This window comes from Mauremys mutica, chromosome 1 (assembly GCF_020497125.1).
Source record: "Mauremys mutica isolate MM-2020 ecotype Southern chromosome 1, ASM2049712v1, whole genome shotgun sequence".
Taxonomy (NCBI): Eukaryota; Metazoa; Chordata; order Testudines; family Geoemydidae; genus Mauremys; species Mauremys mutica.
In genome coordinates this window covers 232698099-232721648 of record NC_059072.1, presented here as the reverse complement: position 1 = coordinate 232721648, position 23550 = coordinate 232698099, and the positions used below count along the sequence as shown (strand labels likewise).

Below are 23550 nucleotides of genomic sequence, written 5' to 3'. Positions count from 1 at the left end.
TAATACAGTAAGAAAGTGATTACAGATGAAATTTCACCCTCAGATGTTCTAGTAACCTTCTTTTACAGACTAGCCTCCTTCTAGTCTGGGTCCAGCTATCACTCACACCCCTGTGGTTACTGTCCTTTGTTCCAGTTTCTTTCAGGTATCCTTTGGGGGTGGAGAGACCATCTCTTGAACCAGCTGAAAACAAAATGGAGGGGTCTCCCAGGGGTTTAAACAGACTTTCTCTTGTGGGTGCAGACCCCCTCCTCTCTCCTATCCAGAATTCAGCTCCAAGATGGAGTTTTGGAGTCACATGGGCAAGTCACATGTCCATGCATGACTGAGTTCCTCACCAGCCAGGCCACATTCCTGGGAAAGCTCAGATGTGGATTGACATCTCCAAATTCATTGTTAGCTTAAGTGTTTCTTGATTGGGCACTTACTGAGAATAGTCTTTTCTGAGGAAGCTGACCAACTGCTTCACTGAGGCTACTTAAAATTAAACACGTACATAGTCAATATTAATAACTTTGAATACAAAAATGATACATGCATACAAATAGGATGAATATATTCAGTAGATCATAACCTTTACAGAGATATGTTACATGGCATATGTAGCATAGAACATATTCCAGTGATGTCATATATGCATTCATAAGCATATTCCCATAAATCATCATGGGGTACAATGTCACACAGGGGTCAAAGAGGGAGTGATGTGGTCAGAGTAGTGGGCAAGGGGGATGGCCGTAATAGCTGTTCTATATGGACCAGAGGTGGATGTCGGGGAGCAGAGATAACAGTAGCCAGGATGAGAGACATGAGCTTTGGCAAAAATTCTAGCTATGGGCAAAAAGCAATGTTATAAAGGAAGAAGCAGCAAAATTTGGGGGTAGTCTGAATGAGCAAGAGAGAGAGGGCAGTGCTGACGGCCTGAATAACTGCGAGGATGGTGGTTGTGTTACTAGTGATGGAGTGGGAAGAATTTCTGAGGGAGGAAAGGCCAGGAGTTGAGTGTTGGCCATGTTAACTTGAAGTTGATAGCAGAGCTCCTGGGAAGAGATGTTGGCGAACTTTGCTGAGTTGCAGGATGGATAGAGGGAGTGAAGATGTGTGATAAATTTGTAAGTTATTGGCAAAGTGATGGTAGCTGAAACCTTTTGTGTTGAAAGAGAGAGAGCACATGCAGGGTGAGAGCTGTAATAGAGGGATTTGTGGCAGTGGTTGCAAGCAGCACATTGTGGTTTAGAAGTGAAGGGTTGGGTGGTGTTTGGAGAAGCAGGTGGGATTAAAGGTGAGGTTTTGTGAAGGAAACAGGCAAAGGTAAGAAAGAGGGAGAAAGGGGCAAGAGTTTAGGAGGGAGGGAATGGGGTTGGTGGTGGTATTGGAGATAGAAAGTAAATTGGAAACTTTGGGGTTTGGTGTCAGGAGATGGGGATGAAGGGAGGGAGGTCAGACTTTTCTTTGAATGTCAACATGATCTTACACGAAGGGGTGATTCCAGGAGAAGTAGACTTTCTTACATCTCATTATTCCTGTTGTGCAGGAAGATAAACTTGAGATGCAGCTGCTGAAGTTCAGGCACTGTGTTAATAGTGGAGGAAGGATGAAGCCTTGACTCCACCTGCTCAAACCACTAGGAGACATGTCTCTCTGATAATTGCTGTCTGGGTGGATAGTACCAACCCCCAATTTAAAATCAGCTTAATTGTTGTAGTTATATTGACTTACTGCTGATGGTATTGTATGTTCTTCTGTTATAGCTCCTCCTCTCATGACCTGTCAAACTCATGGGATCAGTCAAATCTGCATCGCACGTCTGAGCGATTCAGTTCCCTGGGAAGTATGGACAGCTGGGACCACACTCTCCAAACATCCCAGTATGGAAGGCTTTCCTCTGCAAAGTCCAACAATAGCATTGATCATGTAGGGAACCAAAGCAAGCGGGATTCCGCCTATGGCTCTTTCTCCACTAGTTCGAGTACCCCTGATCACACTCTGTCCAACATGGATGCTGCTTCAACGGAGAACATGCTGTACAAAGTAGGCCACTGGGACACTGCAAAGCATGGAAACAACAAGACTGGCCAGTTAGTGAATGATAACAGTGGACTGGAGGACAAACATGGGTACTTGCCACTTCCCATTCAATATGAGACTAGAAAGAGCCCTAGATTGGAGGAACAGCCTGATTCCAAGCTCTCTGGTTCTGGAAGATCAAGTTTTGGACCTATCTGGCATGTTCCTGATAAAAAATCATCCTCCCCTCCACCACCACCTCCACCTCTCCGTAGTGACAGTTTTGCAATTACCAAAGGCCATGAGAAGGCCCATGGTTCAGTGTACTCAGAGGGTGCCAGCACCCAGCACTTTACAGTTCTGAACCAATCTCCGCATAGGAGGGACTGGATCTCAGAAACTGCAGAACAACCAAGAAGACCTGTTAGGGCAAGTGACAGGAGCACAGATGGAAAGAGGGTCAATAATTCCAATTACAAATCTGATATTAGTGTGGACTACAATTTGGTCTCTGCTGGTGATAGGTACAACAATAATTCAGGAAATGCTAACAGACTGCAGTCCTCTTTGTCCAGCACTGATGTTCGGTTTGCACAGCCTGCTTACGGTTACCACCACCAGCGCCAATACAGCGATGAAAGCACTTTCTTTCACCATGCAAGGGCTTCGACTTCGCCTAAAGAGCAGCGACATGTTTCCTCTTACAGTGGCAATAAAGAGCTACCTGCCAACCACTTTCACTGCTACAGTCCAAACCAAGCCAGAATGTTCAGTGCTTCTTCTAACAATGATGCAGCTGAACAGAAGGTGGACAACACTGGACAGAGTCGTTATTATTGTGTCACAGCAAAACAGCCTACCCAGGGAAGCTCACGGCCACTACAGCTCAAGGATGAATGTTGGAAACCTGGAATAGGGGCTGATGTTTCCCCTGGACCACATGAAAATCCTGCCGTAGTCACAATGGTCCAAAAACCAAAGTACTATTTACCGCAACAACCTGTCGAGCCTTTGCTAGAAGGGCGCGAGAAGAGTGGTTACTATGTAGTGGACAGTGGAGGGGATGTTAAGTCTACTGTAGTGGAAGATCCTAAAAAAACAAGTTTTACTGAAAAACCTGGTCAAAAGCAAAACTTTGGCAGTTTCGAGGAAAATGACAATAGCTACAATCAGCAGGAGTGTACAAAGAGCTGTGTCCCTATCACTGAACACAGAGCGGCCCAAAAAGAAATCAAGTGGCGACCAGAAGACAGTAGTAAGATTTCTGCTCAGAAGACCCCAATTTTGCACTCTTTAGCTCAGGAAGGGAAAAACCACTCTGACAACTGCCTGGAAACTGGAATGGATAGACAGCCCCCGTTTGATACGCATACAGCTAAGCAGGCACGCAGAAGTGATCGCTTTGCAACAACCCTGAGAAACGAGATCCAAATGAGGCGAGCGAAGCTGCAGAAAAGCAAAAGCACTGCTACCTTAATAGGGTCAAGCGAAACAGAAGAGGACACTGAAAACTGGAAACCAGATTCAGTGGAGAACTTAAACACGCCTTCAGAGAGCTCTTTTACCGGCTCCTACACGGATCACCTGAAGGAGGCCCAGGCCAGGGTCCTGAGGGCTACTTCCTTCAAACGGCGGGACTTGGAACCTAGCCCTGCTGATTATCTCCCCAGGTCACCAGAACGGAAGACAAATAATTGCAACTCTTCCTTGTTGGCTTGGGTTTCTGAAGATGTGTCAGGTTTTCTTGAGGCTATGCAGGCTAAACCAAACTCATCAGGGGGTGGCACTCATCATATCTCCCGCATTGGAGCTAGGAAGAGGTTCACAGCAGAACAAAAACTGAAGTCTTACTCTGAACCAGAGAAGATGAATGAAGTGGGGGTGTCAGAAGATGACTGCCATCCCCACCGCCGTCCAAATACATCTGACGAAGCCCTGGGCTCTTTTGCAGATAAGTGGAAATTCTTTGAAGAAACAAGTAAGCCCACATATCGTAAGTCTGCACAGAAACAAACTCCCTACAGTCTGCCTGAGAGGCCTGATAAAAAAGCTCATGGACATGAGGGTGAGGAGTCTTGGTATGATAGACGGGCTCGGGCAGCCTCTTTTGGAATTGAAAGTACACGAGCTGCAAAAGATCATGTCCATTACCTTGCTCACAAGTCTGCAGACAAAGTGGTGAAAACTGAACAGCCTCAGAGGTTGGGAACATTTGCAGAATATCAGGCATCCTGGAAAGAGCAGAGGACACCTCTAGAGCCAAGGAGTTCAGGAAAGTACCATTCAGCTGATAACATCCTTGATGCAAGCCATGAGCAGCATGAGAAACCCCAGTACACACATGAGAGATCCAGATCGTCTCCTTCTACTGATATCTACAAACAGGTATGGGGCTTTCATAATCTCCTCTTACCTTAGAATGTGACAGAAGAAAGAAAAATAAATTGTGTATGTAAGTGTTCAAGTATAAGAACACATGCAAAGTATTATTGTATTATTACAGGTAACTCACATAAAAAGGCTTTACATTAGTGTAGCATTAGTAGGTCAACATGGAACAAAGTACACTGAACTAAACAGTTCAGTCACTTGTATTGTCACTGGCATGAATGAAGAGAAAATAAACTGGTTAGTTTGATTGTGATGTTAGAATATATAGCTGGGACGGATTCTATTTTTATCAGTAAATATATGTAAACGTTGATTTCACCGGATACACACAAACCAACAAAAGGATATTTCCATCAATGACAATAGACATTCAAATAGGCAAAGTAAGAAAAATGCTGCTTGAGAATTTATTAGAGTTTGATTTAAGGATATTTGTTTTGTATATTTTATTTGTTGACAATTTGCGGTTTAATGGTTAAAAACCTTTCACTTTTTGAATCTCAATATCTATTATCATTAAATAATTATTATTTGATCCCGACCATGGCTTGACACCCCAATAATTTCCTTCAACTGTGAAAATTTAAATAGATGAAAATAGATAAAAATGGTTAAAAATAAACATCAATATTATCTATCAAAATTATTTTAAAAATTGAATTCTGCTGAGCCAAACTGTATCTCATACTTTACATTAGGGATGAGGGGAGGATGATGGCAATAAACCAGGGGTCTCAAACTCAAATGACCACGAGGGCCACATGAGGGCTAGTTCATTGGCCCGAAGGCCACATCACTGACACTCCCCCGTCACTGCCCCCGGCCCCGGCCCCTGCCCGCCTCTTCCTACCCCTTCCCTGCCCCCATTCCAACCCCTTTCCTGAAGTCCCCACCCCAACTCTGACCCCTCCCTGCCCCCAGAGGGTGCATGAGGGGTGTGGTGGGGGCTCAGGGCAGAGAGTTGAGGTGCAGGCAGGGGGCTCAGGGCAGAGAGTTGGGGTGCAGCAGGGGGTTGAGGTTCAGGCAGGGGGCTCAGGGCAGGGTATTGGGATGAAGAAGGGGTGTGGGATGCAGCAGGGGGATCAGGGCACAGGGTTGAGGTGCAGGCAGGGGGCTCAGGGCAGGGAGTTGGGGAGCGGGTTGCAGGAGGGCTTCGGGCTCCGGGGTGACAGCGGCGCACACCGGGGCCAGGGCAGGCTGCCGGCCCCGGCCCCAGCCCTGGCCCTGCTCTAGGAAGCTGGAACCATGTCCCTGCGGCCCCTGGGGGAGGGGAGACGCAGGGCTTCGCATGCTGCTTGCCGTGCCTCCAGGTACCTCCTCCGAAGCTCCCATTGGCTGCGGTTCCCCGTTCCCAGCCAATGGGAGCTGCGGGGGGGGGGAGGCGGTGCCTGGAAGCCCGGGCAACACACAGCCCTCTGCTTCTCCTTCCCCCTTCCCTTCCCCCCCCCCCTTCGGCCACAGGGACGTGATGCCAGCCGCTTCAGGGAGCGGCGCAGGGCTCGAGGGGGGCAATCCTGCAGCTCCTGTTTGCCCATCCCTGGCCTGGAGGTAGGCCGGGAGGAGTGGGCGTGGGCCGCAGGAAATAGTCGCGCAGGCCGCGTGTTTGAGACCCCTGCAATAAACCCTCACCCAACACGACACAGTTGCTCCGCTTCCCTAGCCCCCTTCCCCAGTTCAGATGTCTTCTGGCCCCATAGAACTCTAAGATGGAAAAAGCACTGCAAGGAGGAACAGTATGCAATCACCCCCCAGGAAAGTGACTTGGTTGGTGCGCTACCAGTTCTCCGCTTTCTTTTAAACTCTCATGGTCCAATAACCAGATACTGCAGCACTCGCTGTCTCACCTTAATGGTTATGTTTGAAAATCCAAGGATGTAATAAATGTTAATACAACTTAAAGAAAAAATAGGTGGTCCTTCTATTGTGTATGAGTGATTAAAAGAAATCTAATCCTCAGAGAGATGCCAAAAGTCTGCTCAGCTCACAAGCAAAAAGCAAGTTAATTTTTAACTTTGCAGTGTGAGTGAGGGGACAGTTGGCAGGTGAGAGAAACTGAATGACTGACCGTTGTGCTATTGTTATTTTAAAGGCATATTAAAGCTGCTGCAAGATTGCCTCATGTGTAAGGAAGGGATCCTAGTCGGGGGGAGGGTACCGTCAATTTAAGCTGAACTGCCTCCTCTGCAAATACAAAATATTGGGCTTGAGTTAAAAACAAAATAGGGTATCACATATTTATAACATTCCTCCCCCTTTTCCCTTCCTCTCATTTCCTGTGCTTCAACTCCCTTTGCCCCGTTTTAAGAAAAAAAAATCCAGGAGTCAAAATTTAAACAGTAGTTTCAGACAAGATAAGAGATCCCTTAGGAAAAAACTCACTTGGTCTATAGTTTGGATTTAATTTAAACAAAAGTCTTCACTAGGACTTTTTGGAGTGACGGAGGGAGGAGTTACCTGTATAAACAATCTTCTGGGCTGTCGCTTACAAGTGACTGTTTTCAAAAGCAAAAATTTTATTCTGAAGAGGCAGGAATAGCTTATTTATTCCTCTTTTATTGCCCATCCAGCAATAAAAATCATCCTGTAATGTTGTGTTTCCCAAACTTGGGACGCCGCTTGTGTAGGGAAAGCCCCTGGTGGGCCTGGCCTGCCAGGGTCTTTCCCTACACAAGCGGCGTCCCAAGTTTGGGAAACACTGCTGTAATATATACCATACATGCATTGATTTTTGTCAGTGGCAGCTACTTGGATTGGCACAAAACAAAACAAACCCAACCCCCACTCCCCAGCCCCACCAAAAAAAATCCACCAACGCCAAAACCCTCTGTTTTATCACTTGGATAATACAGTGCTGGGTGTATTGTAGATGTATATAATAAAATCTATTAGAGTTAAAGAAAATTAAAGGTATTTTACATACTTCACATGTATAATTTAGTTGGTTTGAGTACCCAGTGCAATTGTATTCCCCATGAGTTCAGAGTTTCTAATACAGTGTTAGACTTCGGGTGTGGTTGTTTGAAGGTACTGAGGTAATACAGTTCTGGAAGGTCAATGTTAAGTGTTTTATTGAGAAACAAACACACAGAAAGAAGTTCAGAAGTCCTCAAATGCTTGCCTGTATTAAAATGCTAACAAGGCTAGGGTAAGTTTTTTACAATACTTTGGTTTTGGCAAATAGAAGTTGCTAAGGTTTATAAATATTATTTTTAAATATTTCCTTCTAGACAAGTGAGATAAATTAGTAACACGAGCACAGCGAGGTTTTAATGCCATAGAAGATGTCACATGGCATACTATACAACCCTTGAAGCCAAACCAGCATAAGACATGTTACGTTACTGACTTTATGTATGCTCAAGCAGAGTGAACCCACAAATGAGAGGTTCCATAATAATATATTTTCAGGAGACTGAAACTTGATGACTTGGTGTCTTACTATGTTATAAACCCTTTCCAGGAAGTCACAGTTGAAGTAAGGAGGCAAACCGAGGATTCAGGGGAAGATGGGGAGTGTATTTCCTCCAAAACTAACACTGATGAGCAGAATTGCACTCTAAGGTAGGTATGCTTTTCTTTCCGTCTCCAAGGCTGAAAGTTTTATATGAGGAGTATGATAAGCGAATGAGCTGGACGTTTGCCACCCAAAATAAAAGTTGAGGTAAACTCATGTTGAACATCGTGCTATGCCTTTTTTCCCCCCTCACGTGCGATATAACAGCTCTTGGAGCTAAGATGTCTTCTGACTGTGGAGTAGACCTTTTAAAAAAAATTACCTAGTGTCCAATTTATTGTATTTTCTTCAGTCCCAGCAGAGTCTTATTATGAGGGTGTAGGAAGAGATCCAATCTTAATATTCATCAATTAAATGCTTTTAAAGACAAGGAAGTGTTTGATTTTCCTAAAGGAGTGTGTCAGGGATACACGTGGCAACTACTGTAGGTATAATAAGTCAGTTTTCTGTAAAGATAAAATTACTGAATGTAAAACAGAGGGCTCTCAAATGAGATTTTCCACTCACCAATTAATAGGAGAAAAACAGCACAATTCTTCCAAGCTGCCTAGCACAGTTGGGACCTAATCCTGATTTGGGACCTCTGGGTGCTATTGTAATAAATAATTGAAAGTAAGTACTTAGAATCTTTAAGTGACAGACTTTCTCAATGGGAGAGAATTTCTTAATATAGCAAATGCACATACAATATGAGTATAGCTATGCATGTCTCATAAGATCAGCAGCTGATGTGTATTATGTATAATATGTGTTCATTATTTTCCACCTTATAAACTATATATTATGAAGATGGATGGTTCTATTGGTTTAAGTGATCTGCTGTGTTGTTTTGATTATGTGTAGCTCTTTGTATTTACTGTGCAGTAGCTTTTAAAATGGTGTGAGTGTGAGAGAGAAGAGAGAGCCTGGACTAGAGATGACTGTGTAGGCAGACAGCATCTCTATATAACTAAGATGTTTTCCATCTAGCATTGTGGAACCCTAGTAACAAAAGCATCTGAATAATACACCTACGCCAGCATTTTAACAGTGTCTGTGGAACACAATCCTCGCTTTCTAACATAGAATCCATGTAAATCACATGACTGGGCACCAGCTGTAATAACTTTTTTGTTTTAAAGCAGTAAGCTGTTTTCACATGCTGTTGCAGCTCTGTTATTTGACCATTGCACCACATTGTAGGAAAAGGTTTAGTAAAGTGGTCTCTTTCATGGTCTTTCCCTCAGCTCTTTGTCTGATGCCAAGGCCATTTAAACTATGTAGAGGGCATATATGTCTTTAGTGGACAGTTTAATTTTCAAGCCATGAATGGTCACTGAATGATAATGAATGGTTATTATGTGGAAACTGTAAAAAACCATTTTTTAAAATGTCACTACTATAGTGAAAGGCCTAAGTGATAAGGGAACTAGTCTCATTCATCGTGATCTCGATTAAACCTATGTTCTTTGGAGTTTCTCTAAAGAAATTTGATTTCATATTTTTTCCAAAGCTAGCAATTTGTAAATAATAATTTGTTTAATCTGGCTAATCTGTGTTTAGGCTTAGAACATTAACCAAATAGCCTATGGAGAAAATATTTGCTTACTGGCGTGTTTAATCATTTTTTTTTTGCTACTTGTATAAAATTACACTGCTTATAAGCCTGATCCTGCATCATCCACATCAAATTTTTGGATCTTTGCCATTGGCTTCATAGCTGCAGGATCAAACCCTAAATCTTTAAATGGCTTAAACCTGTGATGACCTGAGCTTTCTGCCAAAAAGTAATTTCATGAGATCAATGTATGGGGCTGAAATATTCTGTAGGTTGCAGTCTCCATTCTGTAACAGAAAAATTATAGCCAGCTATTTGAGACTCCCTTGATTATTTTGTGAGTAATAGATGATTTGTTGTTTAAAATAAGTGTGTATATTTTGTGCTTATTACAGATACTGTGTATATTGTCATGAATGCTGAATTATTTGTGAATCTAATCTCTTGTATTGAATCTTACATGAAAAGTAATGAAGTATTAAAATAACAGATTATACATTTTCCCCCCCATACTCTTTAAAGTGAAATTACAGGGCTTGGATGACTGATTAGTAAATCAGTTTGCTTGTTTTTTCTTTGTCCATTTTATGTATTTATGCTTTTTCAGCCCAGAATGGAAACAATTTTATTTTGTTTGCTTTGCATGAAGATGTTTATAATCCACCAAAAATTTTCAACCACTTTATGGATTTGGCTTCATTTTTTATTTAGACTATAATTAATTTATATATTTAGTTAAGTTGCTTAGTACCATCTCTGGAAAAACTAGCAAGTGTCTGAATTCTAGTATCCAGTCCTCTGTTTTATGTTTATGGGAACAGCGAGCAATGGACCACTTCTAGATATAGTTACAACTGCTCATTCAAGTAGCACTACTGCTATGAATTGTAAACTTTCAAACTCGCATTCCCACGCACATTGGGTACAATTCCAAGAATTGTCAGAATTCCAAGACCAGTTCTGAACTTCTAGGACTGAAACATATTCAAAATTATACTAGTAGGGTTGCTACCTTTCTAATAGCTGGTAACCGGACCCCAAGGCCTACCCACTGCTCCTCCCATCCCTCTCAATGCCCCACCCTTGCTCTGCCTTTTCCCCCAAAGCCCCGCCCCCACTTTGCCTTTTCCCACAAGGCCCAACCAACCCCCCCGACTCTGCCTCGTCCCCCCAAGGCCCCGCATCCATCACTCACTCCTCTTCCCTCCTCCCCCCATTACTCGCTGGATCATCTCAAGGAACCTGCCTGCAGGTAGGAAGCAGCCCTGGCTGAGCGGGGCTGGCGCGGATTAATGACCCGGTGCCTCCCCACAGTAACTAGACTTCTGGTTCAGGTGCCATTTAGGGTTGCCAAGTTTTCTTTTTGACCAGACTTTGCAGTCAAAAACCAACTGTCCAGGTAAAACTTGGACTGGTGGCAAGTCTAGATACTACTGACATGCAAAACAAAGATAATGCAAAGTGTGCATATTTATTTAAGGATATTGATTTCCTATATAAAATTACCATTGAAATGACTTACCAGAATTCAGCAAGCAATAGATAATGGTACTGTGTGTGTTTCATAGCTGTCTGTAGACATTATGCAGAGTCTTATTTTGTCAGAACTGGCCTCCCTTTTTTTTGTTTGCTGTCTGATGTGAGCAAATACTTGCAACACATTTTAACATCCCCTTAGAGGTCACTGAACATTTTAAACAGGCGTAGCCCTTGATATTCAAGGGGTGTTACATTAAAAAGGTTGTCTTTTAAAAATTGGACCTAGAGAGAGTGAGAGTATGTTTGTATGTGTGTGTGTGCGCCCGCAGCACAAGTCAGCCTGCATCAAAAGAAAAGCATACATTTAATAGTTTATTATCTGATTAACACAATTATACCGCCTACCAGTGAGAGGTTCATAGAATCATAGACTTTAAGGTCAGAAGGTCATTATCATCTAGTCTGACCTCCTGCACAATGCAAGCTACAGAATCTCACCTATCCACTCCTTTATCAAACCTGTGTCTGAGCCATTGAAGTCCTCAAATCATGGTTTAAAGACTTTAAGGTGCAGAGAATCTTCCAGCAAGTGACCCATGCCCCACGCTGCAGAGGAAGGCAAAAACCGCCCAGGGCCTCTGCCAATCTTCCCTGGAGGAAAATTCCTTCCCGACTCCAAATATGGCGATCAGCTAAACCCTGAGCATGTGGGCAAGACTCACCAGCCAGCACCCAGGAAAGAATTCTCTGTAGTAACTCAGATCCCACCCCATCTAACATCCCATCACAGGCCATTGGGCATATTTACTGCTAATAGTCAAAGACCAATCTCATTATACCATCCCCTCCATAAACTTATCAAGCTTAGTCTTGAAACCAGATATGTCTTTTGCCCCCACTACTCCCCTTGGAAGGCTGTTCCAGAACTTCACTCCTCTAATGGTTAGAAATCTTCATCAAATTTCAAGTCTAAACTTCCTGATGGCCAGTTTATATCCATTTGTTCTTGTGCCCACATTGGTACTGGGCTTAAATAATTCCTCTCCCTCCCTGTTATTTATCCCTCTAATATATTTATAAAGAGCAATCATATCTCCCCTCAGCCTTCTTTTGGTTAGGCTAAACAAGCCAAGCTCTTTGAGTCTCCTTTCATAAGACAGGTTTTCCATTCCTTGGATCATCCTAGTAGCCCTTCTCTGTACCTGTTCCAGTTTGAATTCATCCTTCTTAATCATGGGAGACCAGAACTGCTCACAGTATTCCAGATGAGGTCTCACAAGTGCCTTGTATAACGGTACTAACATTTCCTTATCTCTACTTGAAATACCTTGCCTGATGCATCCCAAGACCGCATTAGCTTTTTTCACAGCCATATCGCATTGGCGGCTCATAGTCATCCTGTGATCAACCAATACTCTGAGGTCCTCCTCCTCCTCTGTTACTTCCAACTGATGTGACCCAGACTAGAAGGAGCTAGTCTGTAAAAGAAGCCTACTAGAACATCTGAGGGTGAATATTAATCCCTAAATGCATGACCTTGCACTTTCACTATTAAATTTCATCCTATTACTATTACTCCAGTTTACAAGGTCATCCAGATCTTCCTGTTGCTTTTTTACATTTAAGTGGTGTCAAATATAGTATCAGCACTTCAGGCCTGACCCAGCTCTAATTAAAGTAAATGGACATTGTAGGGATTTGTTCTCTCTCTTCTGAATTATCTGGTATAAGCCACCATTGAAGAGAGAATACCAAACTAGCTGGTCTATTTGTCTGTTCAGGTATGGCAGTTCATGTGTTCCGAATACACTAAATAAAGAGGAGATTCAGCTGTCCACTCTTACTGTACTGCCTTGCTGTGAGCTATCCCATAGAACAGGGCTGGCCAAACTATGGCTCTTTTACCGTTAAAATGTGGCTCATGGAGCCCGCCCCCCCCAAATCCTCCCCCATTCTCCACCTACCGGACCAGGGAAGGGAGGCAACTCAGGACCTCTGCCTTGCAACGGGTGGTTCAGTAGGGGCTTCTGCCCAGTGGGGGGGGGGGGTCTCGGGGCTTCAGCCCTGCGGAGTGCACCTGCCAGGGCTCGGGGCTTCAGCAGGAGCAGGGTTGAAGCCCTGAGCCCCATCAGGCGCCTCCCATGGGGCTGAAGCCTGAGCTCTGCCCCCCAGCAGGTGTGCCCCAGCTCTCAAACTTCTGAAGATTGTCGTATGTGGCTTGGAGGGCTCAGTAAGTTTGGCCATCCCTGCCATGGAATATTTTGGTCTTTCATTATGTGGGCCTTAGTAACATGTATTGTGGTGTATATCAGCCTGCAGTGTGATGGGGAGGAAGGAAGAGACTACTATGCCAGTAAATTTAAGTTATAAGAAACTCTTAAACAGTCATCTATCACAGCCATGATCTCAGATGTTGACTGTGAGACAACCAGAGCTGTTACAGCCTATTAACCAATTAAACTGCATTATGCAAACTAAGTAAGGATTGAGTGAGTTGTGTCTGATGTCAAAATCTCCTAATGAAGGGCATTGTGAACTTGAATTGAAACTGAAAGTTTGGGGGCTATAAAAGTCAACAAGAAATTCAGATTGTTTTCCTGTTTCTTTAAGAAACAGAATCTTATAAAAATAAACATGCAGAATAGCTCTCTTATTTAATCTGTCTGCTATTTCTAAGGTGCCTGTCACTGATGTATCAGAGTGCTGAGGTAAGGGTATCAAATGGCTAGTGCAGGGATATTTGGTATGTGATTTTATTAAGAGCATTTTCCTTTTAAAAATATTGTGATAGTCTTTAAATATATAAAACATAACCCAAAGAAACTGTGTGGAAGGATATAATGCACGTTTTTGGCCACACTATAGGCAACTCATGCTTCACTCTTGTGATCGCCATGATCTCATCAGATCATAGGAGTCTGCGGGGTGAAGGAGGTTTAGAGCGTGTGTTTGTATATCATTTAGTTCTGTCTATACACAATCATCTCTATAAGTATGTGTATAGACACATTTTTTTCCAGGTTGGAAGGCTGTTAATGAAGATACTTCTTCTTATATGCCTAATTAATTTGCGTAGTAATTTAAATGTGATTGAGAAGGTAAGCCAATGGATATTAATTAGTTTATATCTGAATATTTAAAAATTATCATTGCTGAAATCAGGACATAATTTTTGTGATTGAAATACAAAATGAGACATTAAAAGGCTTTTTAACAAAAACAAAAAACAATTAAGCTTTGAAGACTGTGAGCTTTTCTCCTTGAAGTCAGACTTTTTGATGATGTAACATATAATACAAACCAAGCCTTCAGTCATCAAGGTTAAAGTTGACAGAGCTTGTATGAACTTGTCAGTCATATAGAAGCAGGCAAAAACAAGCCAGCTGTTGTGAGGCATGGCTTTGAAAATCCTCTGTATTACAGTAAATTAGATACAGAGGTTGAGACAGAATCAGTTCTATATGTCTTTGAAACAGGCTGGGGTATTTGCAAGGATGCAAAAGCTCATGTATGCAGTGAATAGAGGCAAACATCTATAAATCCTGGTAAGGTTTCCCTGTATTTAGTATTAAAGAGCTAGAATAATAAATGTGTGCATTAACTTCAGTTATCGTCTGTTGGTTCTTAACTGATCTTTGCAGTAGTCATTCATACAGTATTTCTTTTGTTCTCCAAGTCTTTAACCACAAGCTGTGTTTGCCCATCCCTGTCTGCAGTAGCTACAGCTACAAATTACAAGTGAGGCAGTGCAGTATATAGAATTGTCTTTTTTTTTTTAAGTATGTATGTTTGTTCTAATCCCTGAGGTTTAGGGGGGGAAATTCCAGCTAGATGCTGAGTGTGTGTGTGTGTTGTGTGGATGCGCTTGTGCATGGGCTGTTTTTAGCAGCTTTTGTTTTCACAATTGGCATAATGCACACTGGAATTAGAAGGCAGTGCCTTTCAAAAATGTTTATTTTCTGGGCTGAGGTCTGCAGTGCTGTTATCCTCACTATGTGACTTCCAGCCTCTGCGTTCTTCACTGCTGTATTTTGTAAGATAGGTTTTTGTATTTCTGGTTTCTTGGCAAAATTGTTATTGTGAGCACAGGTTCAGATGAAGACCCTTTCCAAATCAGCAGGTATGAGCTTGGAACTTGGAATTGGATGCTGACCATTGGAAGAAAGCGGTGAGTGAACAGCCAGGTGTGAGTGAAAATATGATAATGAAACGTGGGTGTGCATGCTAATTGATAAAAATAGCTATCTGTGAATCCTTTAGAGATGAGCTCCGAGGGGTTCACATCAGTCCTTGTTTGAGAACCTCAGGTGAACTAGTTATAATTAACTAAGTATGTTGCCTTTTTCTGTCTTCTAATCTATTCTGGTACTGAGTGTTGCCTAGCTGCTGATATTTTAAAAAATGGGCACATTTCAACTTACTGTGCCTTGATTTTTAGTTCTAGAATTTATTTCCAGATAACTTTTATTAAAAAGGACAGATTGCAAGTGATTTTGTATCCAGCCTGTTTTCCGTGGCTGAGATTTCCTTGCTGGCAGTGTTAGGTAATGTTTCTTTTGTTCCTGCTATGGTTGCCATTTATATAACACAATGGGTGTTTTTACATTGTTAGGATTTTCTGCTTGAAATTCAGTTCAGTGATTCAGTACAGTACGTATTAACTGGCTTACTCCTGTGGGAGGTAGTCATTTTGAATCCATGCATGCCGCTGACTGCATATGAAGAAAGATGTGAAATTGAAAAAGCAAGCAAAAGATTGGCCATAAACATTTATTTTATTATTGATTTAATGTGCATAGTGGTAGGAAGGAGGGAGGGTTTTTTTCCCCTAATAAAGGAAAGGAGACTAGTGTCTCTCCCACTCCCATGATATTACTAGAAATGTAATTATAATCAAATTTGATTTTACTTCAGAAATATGCTTTGTGCTGTTTACAATTGACCATGATTGACTGGCCTCTGTTCTTATCTGCCAACATATGTTCAATTGCTTCTTGCAGAATGAGATTGGATCTGTTGGAAAGAAATCTATGTTCTTATTTCTGTATGCAGAGAGGTGACATTTGTTAAAATAAAAATATGAGGTCAGAAACAATTTTCATTCACGTTGGCATGTAAGTGGGTCACAGATAAGAGGTTCTAATAAAGCAGGCTGACTAGAAATAATCATTCCCATAGATCATACCAATAAACAGTCATGATTATGTAAGGGTTATGAAGCTGGAGTGACATTTTTTCTGTCGCATGAAATACAGAATTGCTGTGGGATCCATTTTGATTGACTGCACAGATAACATTATCTGCCTCTTGGCTCTTTAGTAATACACTAGCTAATGGACATTTTGCCTGGCTGTGGAAAACACAAGATACCTTAGATGGGATATGGGTTATAATGTAACAACAACATGCTGTTGTTATATTTCTGGGAGTATCCTGGTTATTTTGTGTGTCCCCCTATTCTGTGGCTGTGGCCTATTGAGGACAGAGGGTTTTTTCTCTTCAAAATAATAGTTCTCCTTGTGCTCTTCCTTTTTAACATTTGGTTTGCCAGTAGCTTAAGTGAGTCTTTAAGACCACTTGTTTCAGCAGCCTGTGCTGGTCGTTGCCTTCCATGACTTCAGGCCAGCATTACTAAGGCAGCAATTAAATGTGCTTTGAACCAAGATCTGCGTCCTCAAATAATCATCATAAGACAGTCATCATCGTGGTGGTTAAATAAGTTCATTGTCATGGTTTCTTTGCTATATATGATTTTGTTTTTCTCACAAATATTTTAACAGTGTTTTTAGACTCTCATAGAGTTTAGGATCTGGCACTTTTGGAATATATTCTAAGTTCCCCAACCAAAAGCAAATTATAATGCATAATATGTATCACTTATATATAATAAAGCACTTTAGTAATAAAATATGTACATGATATATATGTATATTCATACAAAAAATTACATTAAAAGAATGTTAAGGTTGCAAAGTCAAGCACTGAGAAGTTTGGAAATGCCAGAATTAAGGTTCTCCCCTTCTCTCTCACACACACACACGCATGCCCCATGTGTATGTCTGCAGTATGAGTAGGCTTGGAAGGATTTTATTTAGATTGGCAAATTTCAATAAATGTTAACTTTATCATGTACACACAAACTAACAAAAATATATTTCTATTGATGAAAATAAAAATTCACAGATAGGTGAAGTAAGAAAAATGCTGCTTGAGAACTACAGTTTGATTTAAGAATGTTTACTTTGTCTTTTTTGCCATGGAATATTGGCAATTTGTGTTTTAAGGGTTACAAAGTTTTAACTTTTTGAATCTCAACATCTACTCTCATTAAATAATTATCAAACTCCCCTGTAATTTCCCGTAATCTTGAAAATTTAAATTGATAAAAACTGAAAAAAAGTTTAAAAATAAACATTGATATTGTCTGTCAAAAGTATATAAAAATCTAAATCTGACAAACCTAATTATGATACGGTCTTGAATTACCTAGTTGAATACTGTTTTTTCCCCTCAGGATCTCTGTCTTGTTTTATGCACAGGAGGGATGTGTTCTGGGGATGAATCAGGGTTGTGTAGTAAAGGAGACTATTGTCTGTAGGACCCTACCTCATTTGTTTCAGACATTAGAAGGTGTGTGCAGGGACTATAGGAGGATTGAGACTTTGGCAATTGAGTGCCACCCTGGAGAATTGGATTCAATCCCTGTCTCTCCCACAGCATTCCTATGTGATGCTGGGCAAGTCACTTAATCCCATCTTTTCAAAGGTGGCTGTGTCATCCTCATTTTCTGTGTACTCAACTTGACACCCATGGGGTCTAATTTGCAGAAGTGCTGAGCACTCACTGAAGTCCTGCTTTGAGCAGGGGGTTGGACTAGATGACCTCCTGAGGTTCCTTCCAACCCTGATATTCTATTACTCTAAGTCAGTGGGAGCTGTACTGAACAAATAGCGATATAAAAAACTACGTTTTCAGACAAATCAGGCCATAAGCATCTTAGTTTGGGCACCTAAAATTAGTGTACTCTTCATAGAATATCAGGGTTGGTAGGGACCTCAGGAGGTCATCTAGTCCCACCCCCTGCTCAAAGCAGGACCAAACCCAACTAAATCATCCCAACCAGGGCTTTGTCAAGCCTGACCTTAAAAATCTCCAAGGAAGGAGATTCCACCACCTCCCTAGGTAACCCATTCCAGTGCTTCACCACTCTCCGAGTGAAAAAGTTTTTCCTAATATCTAACCTAAATCTCCCCCACTGCAACTTGAGACCATTACTCCTTGTTCTGTCATCTGCTGCCACTGAGAACAGTCTAGATCCATCCTCTTTGGAACCCCCTTTCAGGTACGGTAGTTGAAAGCAGCTACCAAATCCCCCCTTATTCTTCTCTTCTGCAGACTAAATAAACCCAGTTCCCTCAGCCTCTCCTCATAAGTCATGCTGGGAGCTGTGCTCCCCTCACCCCCCATGCAGGGCATGCTGGGAGCTGTTCCCCTCTCCCACTGAACACTGCTGCACACCGCCCCATCAGCTGTCCGTGGTGGGTGACGAGACCTCACTCTGCCATGTGTGAAGTTGGCAAAGTCCTCTAGGTCCCTTCCCAATGCAGGCTTGTTCTTGGTGCCGCAGCCGCTCGCTCTGCTCCTGGGAGCCTGGCACCATGTGCGAGGGGCAAGGTGAGGTGGGACACACGGTGCTGCGCGGCTTTGTTCTCCGGGCGCTGAGTGCTGCCGGGCGCTGTTCTCTGGGTGCTGCTGATGCTGTTCTCTGGGTGCTGGGTGCCACCGGGAGCTGTTCTCCGGTGCTGGGTGCTGCCCGGGCCCTGTTCTCCGGGTGCTGCATGTTGATGTGTCTATGCCTTAATTTGCAATCTGTAAAATTAGGAATAATAATTCCACTTTACCTCACAGGATGTTGTGAAGATAAATAAAATAGTTAATGGCTCTGAAGCACTCAGATGCTGGATCCTTTGGAAAAAGTAGTAAGTCCTGCTCTGCCCTTGATTCCCTGAGATAGAGCATGCTCAGTGCAGATAAAATCTTTAGAGAATTTAGCTGCCAAATACTAACAAATCTCTGCTGAAAGTGTGTGAACTGAGATAATCAGAGGCTAATAACTCTGCCAAACGTGGGTGTATTTTCATAGGGTCAGTAAAAAGCACAGCCCTGACACCAGGGCAACATCCCTGCCAAATTTCATGTTCCTCTAAAGTGTGGAGGCCCTACGGTTTCTCAGACACACAGCTTTAAGAAATTTTTAACGTAGGCACAACATACCTTTCCCTAATTTCATTTTTGGAACAGCTGAACCCTATTTGCTGAAACATTAATTTAAAAAAAAAGCCATCTTGAGGCAGGCACCCAACATAGAATAGTCTGACTTTAAAATCTATGGATCCACCTCCCTTATCTCCTGGTCTCCCCTGTCCTTGGCTCTCCGTCCCAGTATCTCTCACATCCCAAATCATGGTCTTGTTCACTTCCTCCCCACAGCAGTATCCAGTCTGCCGTCATGTGTTTCCCCTCGCTCCCACTAAGCCACACATGCACACAGTTCTAAATTCTGTTCCCTCTGTGTTTGAATTGTGTAGCTTACTCCTCCCCACTTTCTGGGCACTTGCAGGGATCTCACTAAGAGCACAGGAGAAACAGCCTCCCTGCTCTCAGTTTCAGTGCCTGGTCTGGCATGGCCCACAGCACTCCAGACTTACAACTGGTGGTGTAGCATGCTCAGTACAGACAGAATCTTAGAAGAATTTATGTGCCAAACTCCAGCAAGCTCAGTAGGTGTGAACTGCAGTTTTCTTAAAAGGCTTATGATTTGGGTGGATTTTCACAGGGACAGCAAAAGGAACATTCCTGACACACAGCATCTGTCCTGCCCAACAAATTTCAAGTCCCTTCCCCAAAGCATGGGGGATATTAGAGCTTCTCAAATTAAGAGTTGCCAGAATTTTTATAACATGAGCAAAACTGTGTATTTTTCATTGGCCACCATGTGAGAAATGGCAGAACTATTTTGGCAGAAGTTTTCCAAAAAAATTTCAACATGAGGCAGACACCCGGCATGGAAATTCTCAACCAAAATGGTTAAAGTTTGCCAAAGTTACAAAGAATTAAAAACACAGTGTTATAATGGGAAGTGTCAGGCAATTCTACACATATCAGTATAAAAAAAACAGACATGAACAATATCTAATACCTTTTCTGATTTCCAAGACACACATGTGCATACACTTACTCATAATCCACCTTTTCTTTCTCCCTAGTTCTTTTCAGATGAATCACAATTGAGGTCTGGCCTAGACTACAGAGTTAGGTCGACGTAAGGCAGCTTATGTTGACCTAACTCTGTAAGTGTCTACACTACAGCATTACTCTTGCTGATGTAAGTCCCACATTACACCAACCTAATAACTCCATGTCCACGAGAGGCATAGCACTTAGGATGATCTAGTGAGGGCAGGGCAGTGTCTGTGTAGACATTGCATTACTTACATGGCCTGTCAGCACCGCACTGCCCGGCGCTAGGGTTGCCAACTTTCTAATTGCACAAAACCAAACACTCCCGCCCCGCCCCTTCTCCAAGGCCCTGCTCCCCACTCGCTCCATCCCCCCTCCCTCCATCTCTCACTCTCCTCCACGCTCACTCACTTTCACCAGGCTGGGGGTGGGGGTGAGGACTCTGCCGAGGGTGTGGGCTCTGGGATGGAGCTGGGGATGAGTGGTTTGGGGTGAAGCAGGGGGCTTGGCAGGGGGCTGGGGTCAGGGCCGGCTCCAGTGTTTTTGCCGCCCCATGCAGTGGGGGGGCGGGGAGCCACGTTTGTGGCACTTCGGTGGCAGCTCTACTCTCACCACTTCATTCTTCGGCGGCAATTCAGTGGCAGGTCCTTCCCTCCAAGAGGGACTGAGGGACCCACCGCCGAAGAGCTGAACAGGCCGCCTCTTTCTGTTGTCCGCCCCAAGCACCTGCTTGCTGCGCTGATGCCTGGAGCTGGCCCAGGTTGGGGTGTAGGAGGGGACTGAGGGCTCCGGCTGGGGGTGGGGCCATAAATGAGGGGTTCAAGATGCAGGAGAGGGCTCCAGGCTGGGGCAGGGGGTTGTGGTGTGGGGGGTGAGGGTGTGGGCTCCAGGAGAGAGTTTGAGTGCAGGAGGGGACTCTGGGCTGGTGCAGGAGGTTGGGGTGCAGTGTCTTGGCGGCGATAACTGCGGCTCCCAGGAAGCAGCTGCCAGGTCCTTTCAGTCCCTAGGTGCAGGGAGGCTCCATCCGCGGGCCGCCCCCACACCCGCAGGCACTACCCCCGCAGTTCTGATTGGTCGCGGTTCCCGGCCAGTGGGAGCTGCAGAGCCGGTACTCCACATGCTCCCCCACACCTGAGTGGCAGCTGCTTCTGGGAGCCACGCGGAGCCGAGGCAGATAGAGAATCTGTCTTAGCTCCTGCCCCCCCGTGCCGCTGACCAGACTTTTAACAGCCCGGTCAGCAGCGCCGACCAGCACCGCCAGTGCCCCTTTTCGATGTGGCATTCCGGTCGAAAACCGGTCGCCTGGCAACCCTACCCAGCGCTGAGAGCCCAGGCTGTCAGCCCCACACAAAGCTCCCGACTGGGAGCACGACTGCCCAGCGCTGAGAGCCTGGGCTGTCAGCGCTGGGTAGTGGGGCTCCCAGCTCGAGCTGTCATCCTCTCCCCCTTCCTCCCCAGTGCCCCACTTAAGTCAGTGCAAGCCCTTCTGATGAGGATCTGAACCGTTGGCAGAAGGAGGGTAGTGTGGACATGAAAAGGTGCACTAATTACTGCAGTGGCTATACAGCGACCTAACATAGGTCGACTTAATTGTGTAGTGTAGACAAGGCCTGACTGTGTGAAATTTCACAATTCATTTGGGACCTGATTGAACGAATTGATGGAAAGACTCTCATTGACTTCAACAGGAGTTCAGTTATGTCTTTGGCCCTCTGATAAATGGTGAAAGTTATGCAGTCTTCCCATTACAATCCCCTATTTTGAGGAATGACAGCTCTGCTATAAAATTTTGCCTCCTGGAGAAAACTGATCTCCTTCTCTTGGTGTTTTTTTGTTGGCTTTTGGTGACACAATGGTCAAACATATTTATTTGAGTATTTTAAATGGTTTGTCTTACAATAAAATAGTTCTGTCTTGCTCCTCTGTAGTGAGTGTATTGTGAAAGCAATATGCTTATGCAGGGACAGAGGGGATGCCCTTTGTTGCCTTGGGAACCCTTCTGGCTATGGTGTACAATTATTGATTGGGAAGGATAGAGGGTGCAGTGCAGAGTGGCTGGTACAGGGATGGAAAAGTGGGATACTGCTACAGAGATGTGGAAGCCCCTCTATTGGGGAAGGGGTTGGTATCTGAATTCAGTTGATCATTTGCATTTGAGTAATTTAAAAACAGGCTTCAAGAGCAGTTCTAGTCTGAAAGCAACTGCAAAGCCAGTCTGCTGGAATTCTGTATTGATTTTATCTCAGTGTTCAATTTATAAGTAATAACATGGTCTTTTTAATTGCCAGTCCTGCAAAGTTAGAACCCTGCTTTACTTTCAGTTTCCCGCTCTTCTGGCTCTGCTGCAGCCACTTCACTTCTTTCAGTTACACAAGGGCAACCTCATTGGACAATATTCTGGTCTCAGTTAAGCAGGTCACCCCCACTGATCCAAACAGCCAGGGGAGTGTCGCTGATATAACTGAGAGACGCATTTAACGCACAGTGTGGAATAGAGAGTAGGAGGATTTGGGTAGCCCTGCTCTTAGCACTTTAGTTTTGTTTTGTTTTGATCATTATTATTATTTCATAAGAGTGCTGAGCAGGGGGTACCACTTTTAGGCACCAAAGGAGCTTTTAGAAGCTCTGGAACCCTGGGGAAGGAAGCAGTTAAAAAATACACAGAAGTGATTTACATAATAACTGTAATAGTTCCAAATGTGTATTAAAGTCTTTGGATTAATACCCAGAGAAATGTGTAGTTAGATAATAGCACTTGGGCAGCTAACTCTGCTGCTCTATGGGGCTGTCACTTTCAGGATTCGCTGATGTTTTATGTTCTGGAAAAAGCTATTTGGACACCATTACTGGTGGGAGTGAGGCACTGAGCTAGGAAAGGGATTAAGGATAAGTGGAGGGAATATCATAGAAGAACATTTTAAAAACATGGTTAGCATGAAGAATAACTGTTAGATTTTACAACTCAGTCATCCACTCCATTTTGGGTATCTGCCCAGGGGCTGGAGGTGTAATTTCCAGCTCAGGTAGACGTATCCATGCTTGTAGCTCTTGATCAAGCTAGCATGCTAAAGGTATCCGTGTAGCGGTGGTTGTATGGGCTAGTCTCCCTGAGTACAATCCTGTCTGAAACCCTAGCTGCGTACCCTCCCGCTGCTTGTGCAGTCACAGTTACTCTGTTGTTAGTGCACTCGCTGGAGCTCTACTCAAGATGGAAATCACAGCTCCAGTTCCAGCATAGGCAGACTCTTTGATTAGTGAGGTTTTGGCTAGGTTATTCTGCACCCCAGGTCAGCAATATACATAACTAACCTTAGACGCATGAACAGTCCAAATGAACTCAAGGGGATTACTCCCACGCTTGGGAGGCACTTGATTAAATACT

General features: G+C 43.6%; 1 protein-coding gene across 4 annotated transcripts in view; it reads left to right on the top strand.

The window, feature by feature from the left end:
- Positions 1-23550, top strand: part of SHROOM2 (shroom family member 2) — a 190484-nt gene that overhangs the window by 129094 nt on the left and 37840 nt on the right. For all 4 annotated transcript variants that reach the window (XM_044992922.1, XM_044992839.1, XM_044992749.1 and 1 more), the window contains 2 exons: positions 1752-4392; positions 7859-7959. In XM_044992922.1, coding sequence (XP_044848857.1) covers positions 1752-4392; positions 7859-7959 — 2742 coding nt within the window. The remainder of the gene's footprint in view (positions 1-1751; positions 4393-7858; positions 7960-23550) is intronic.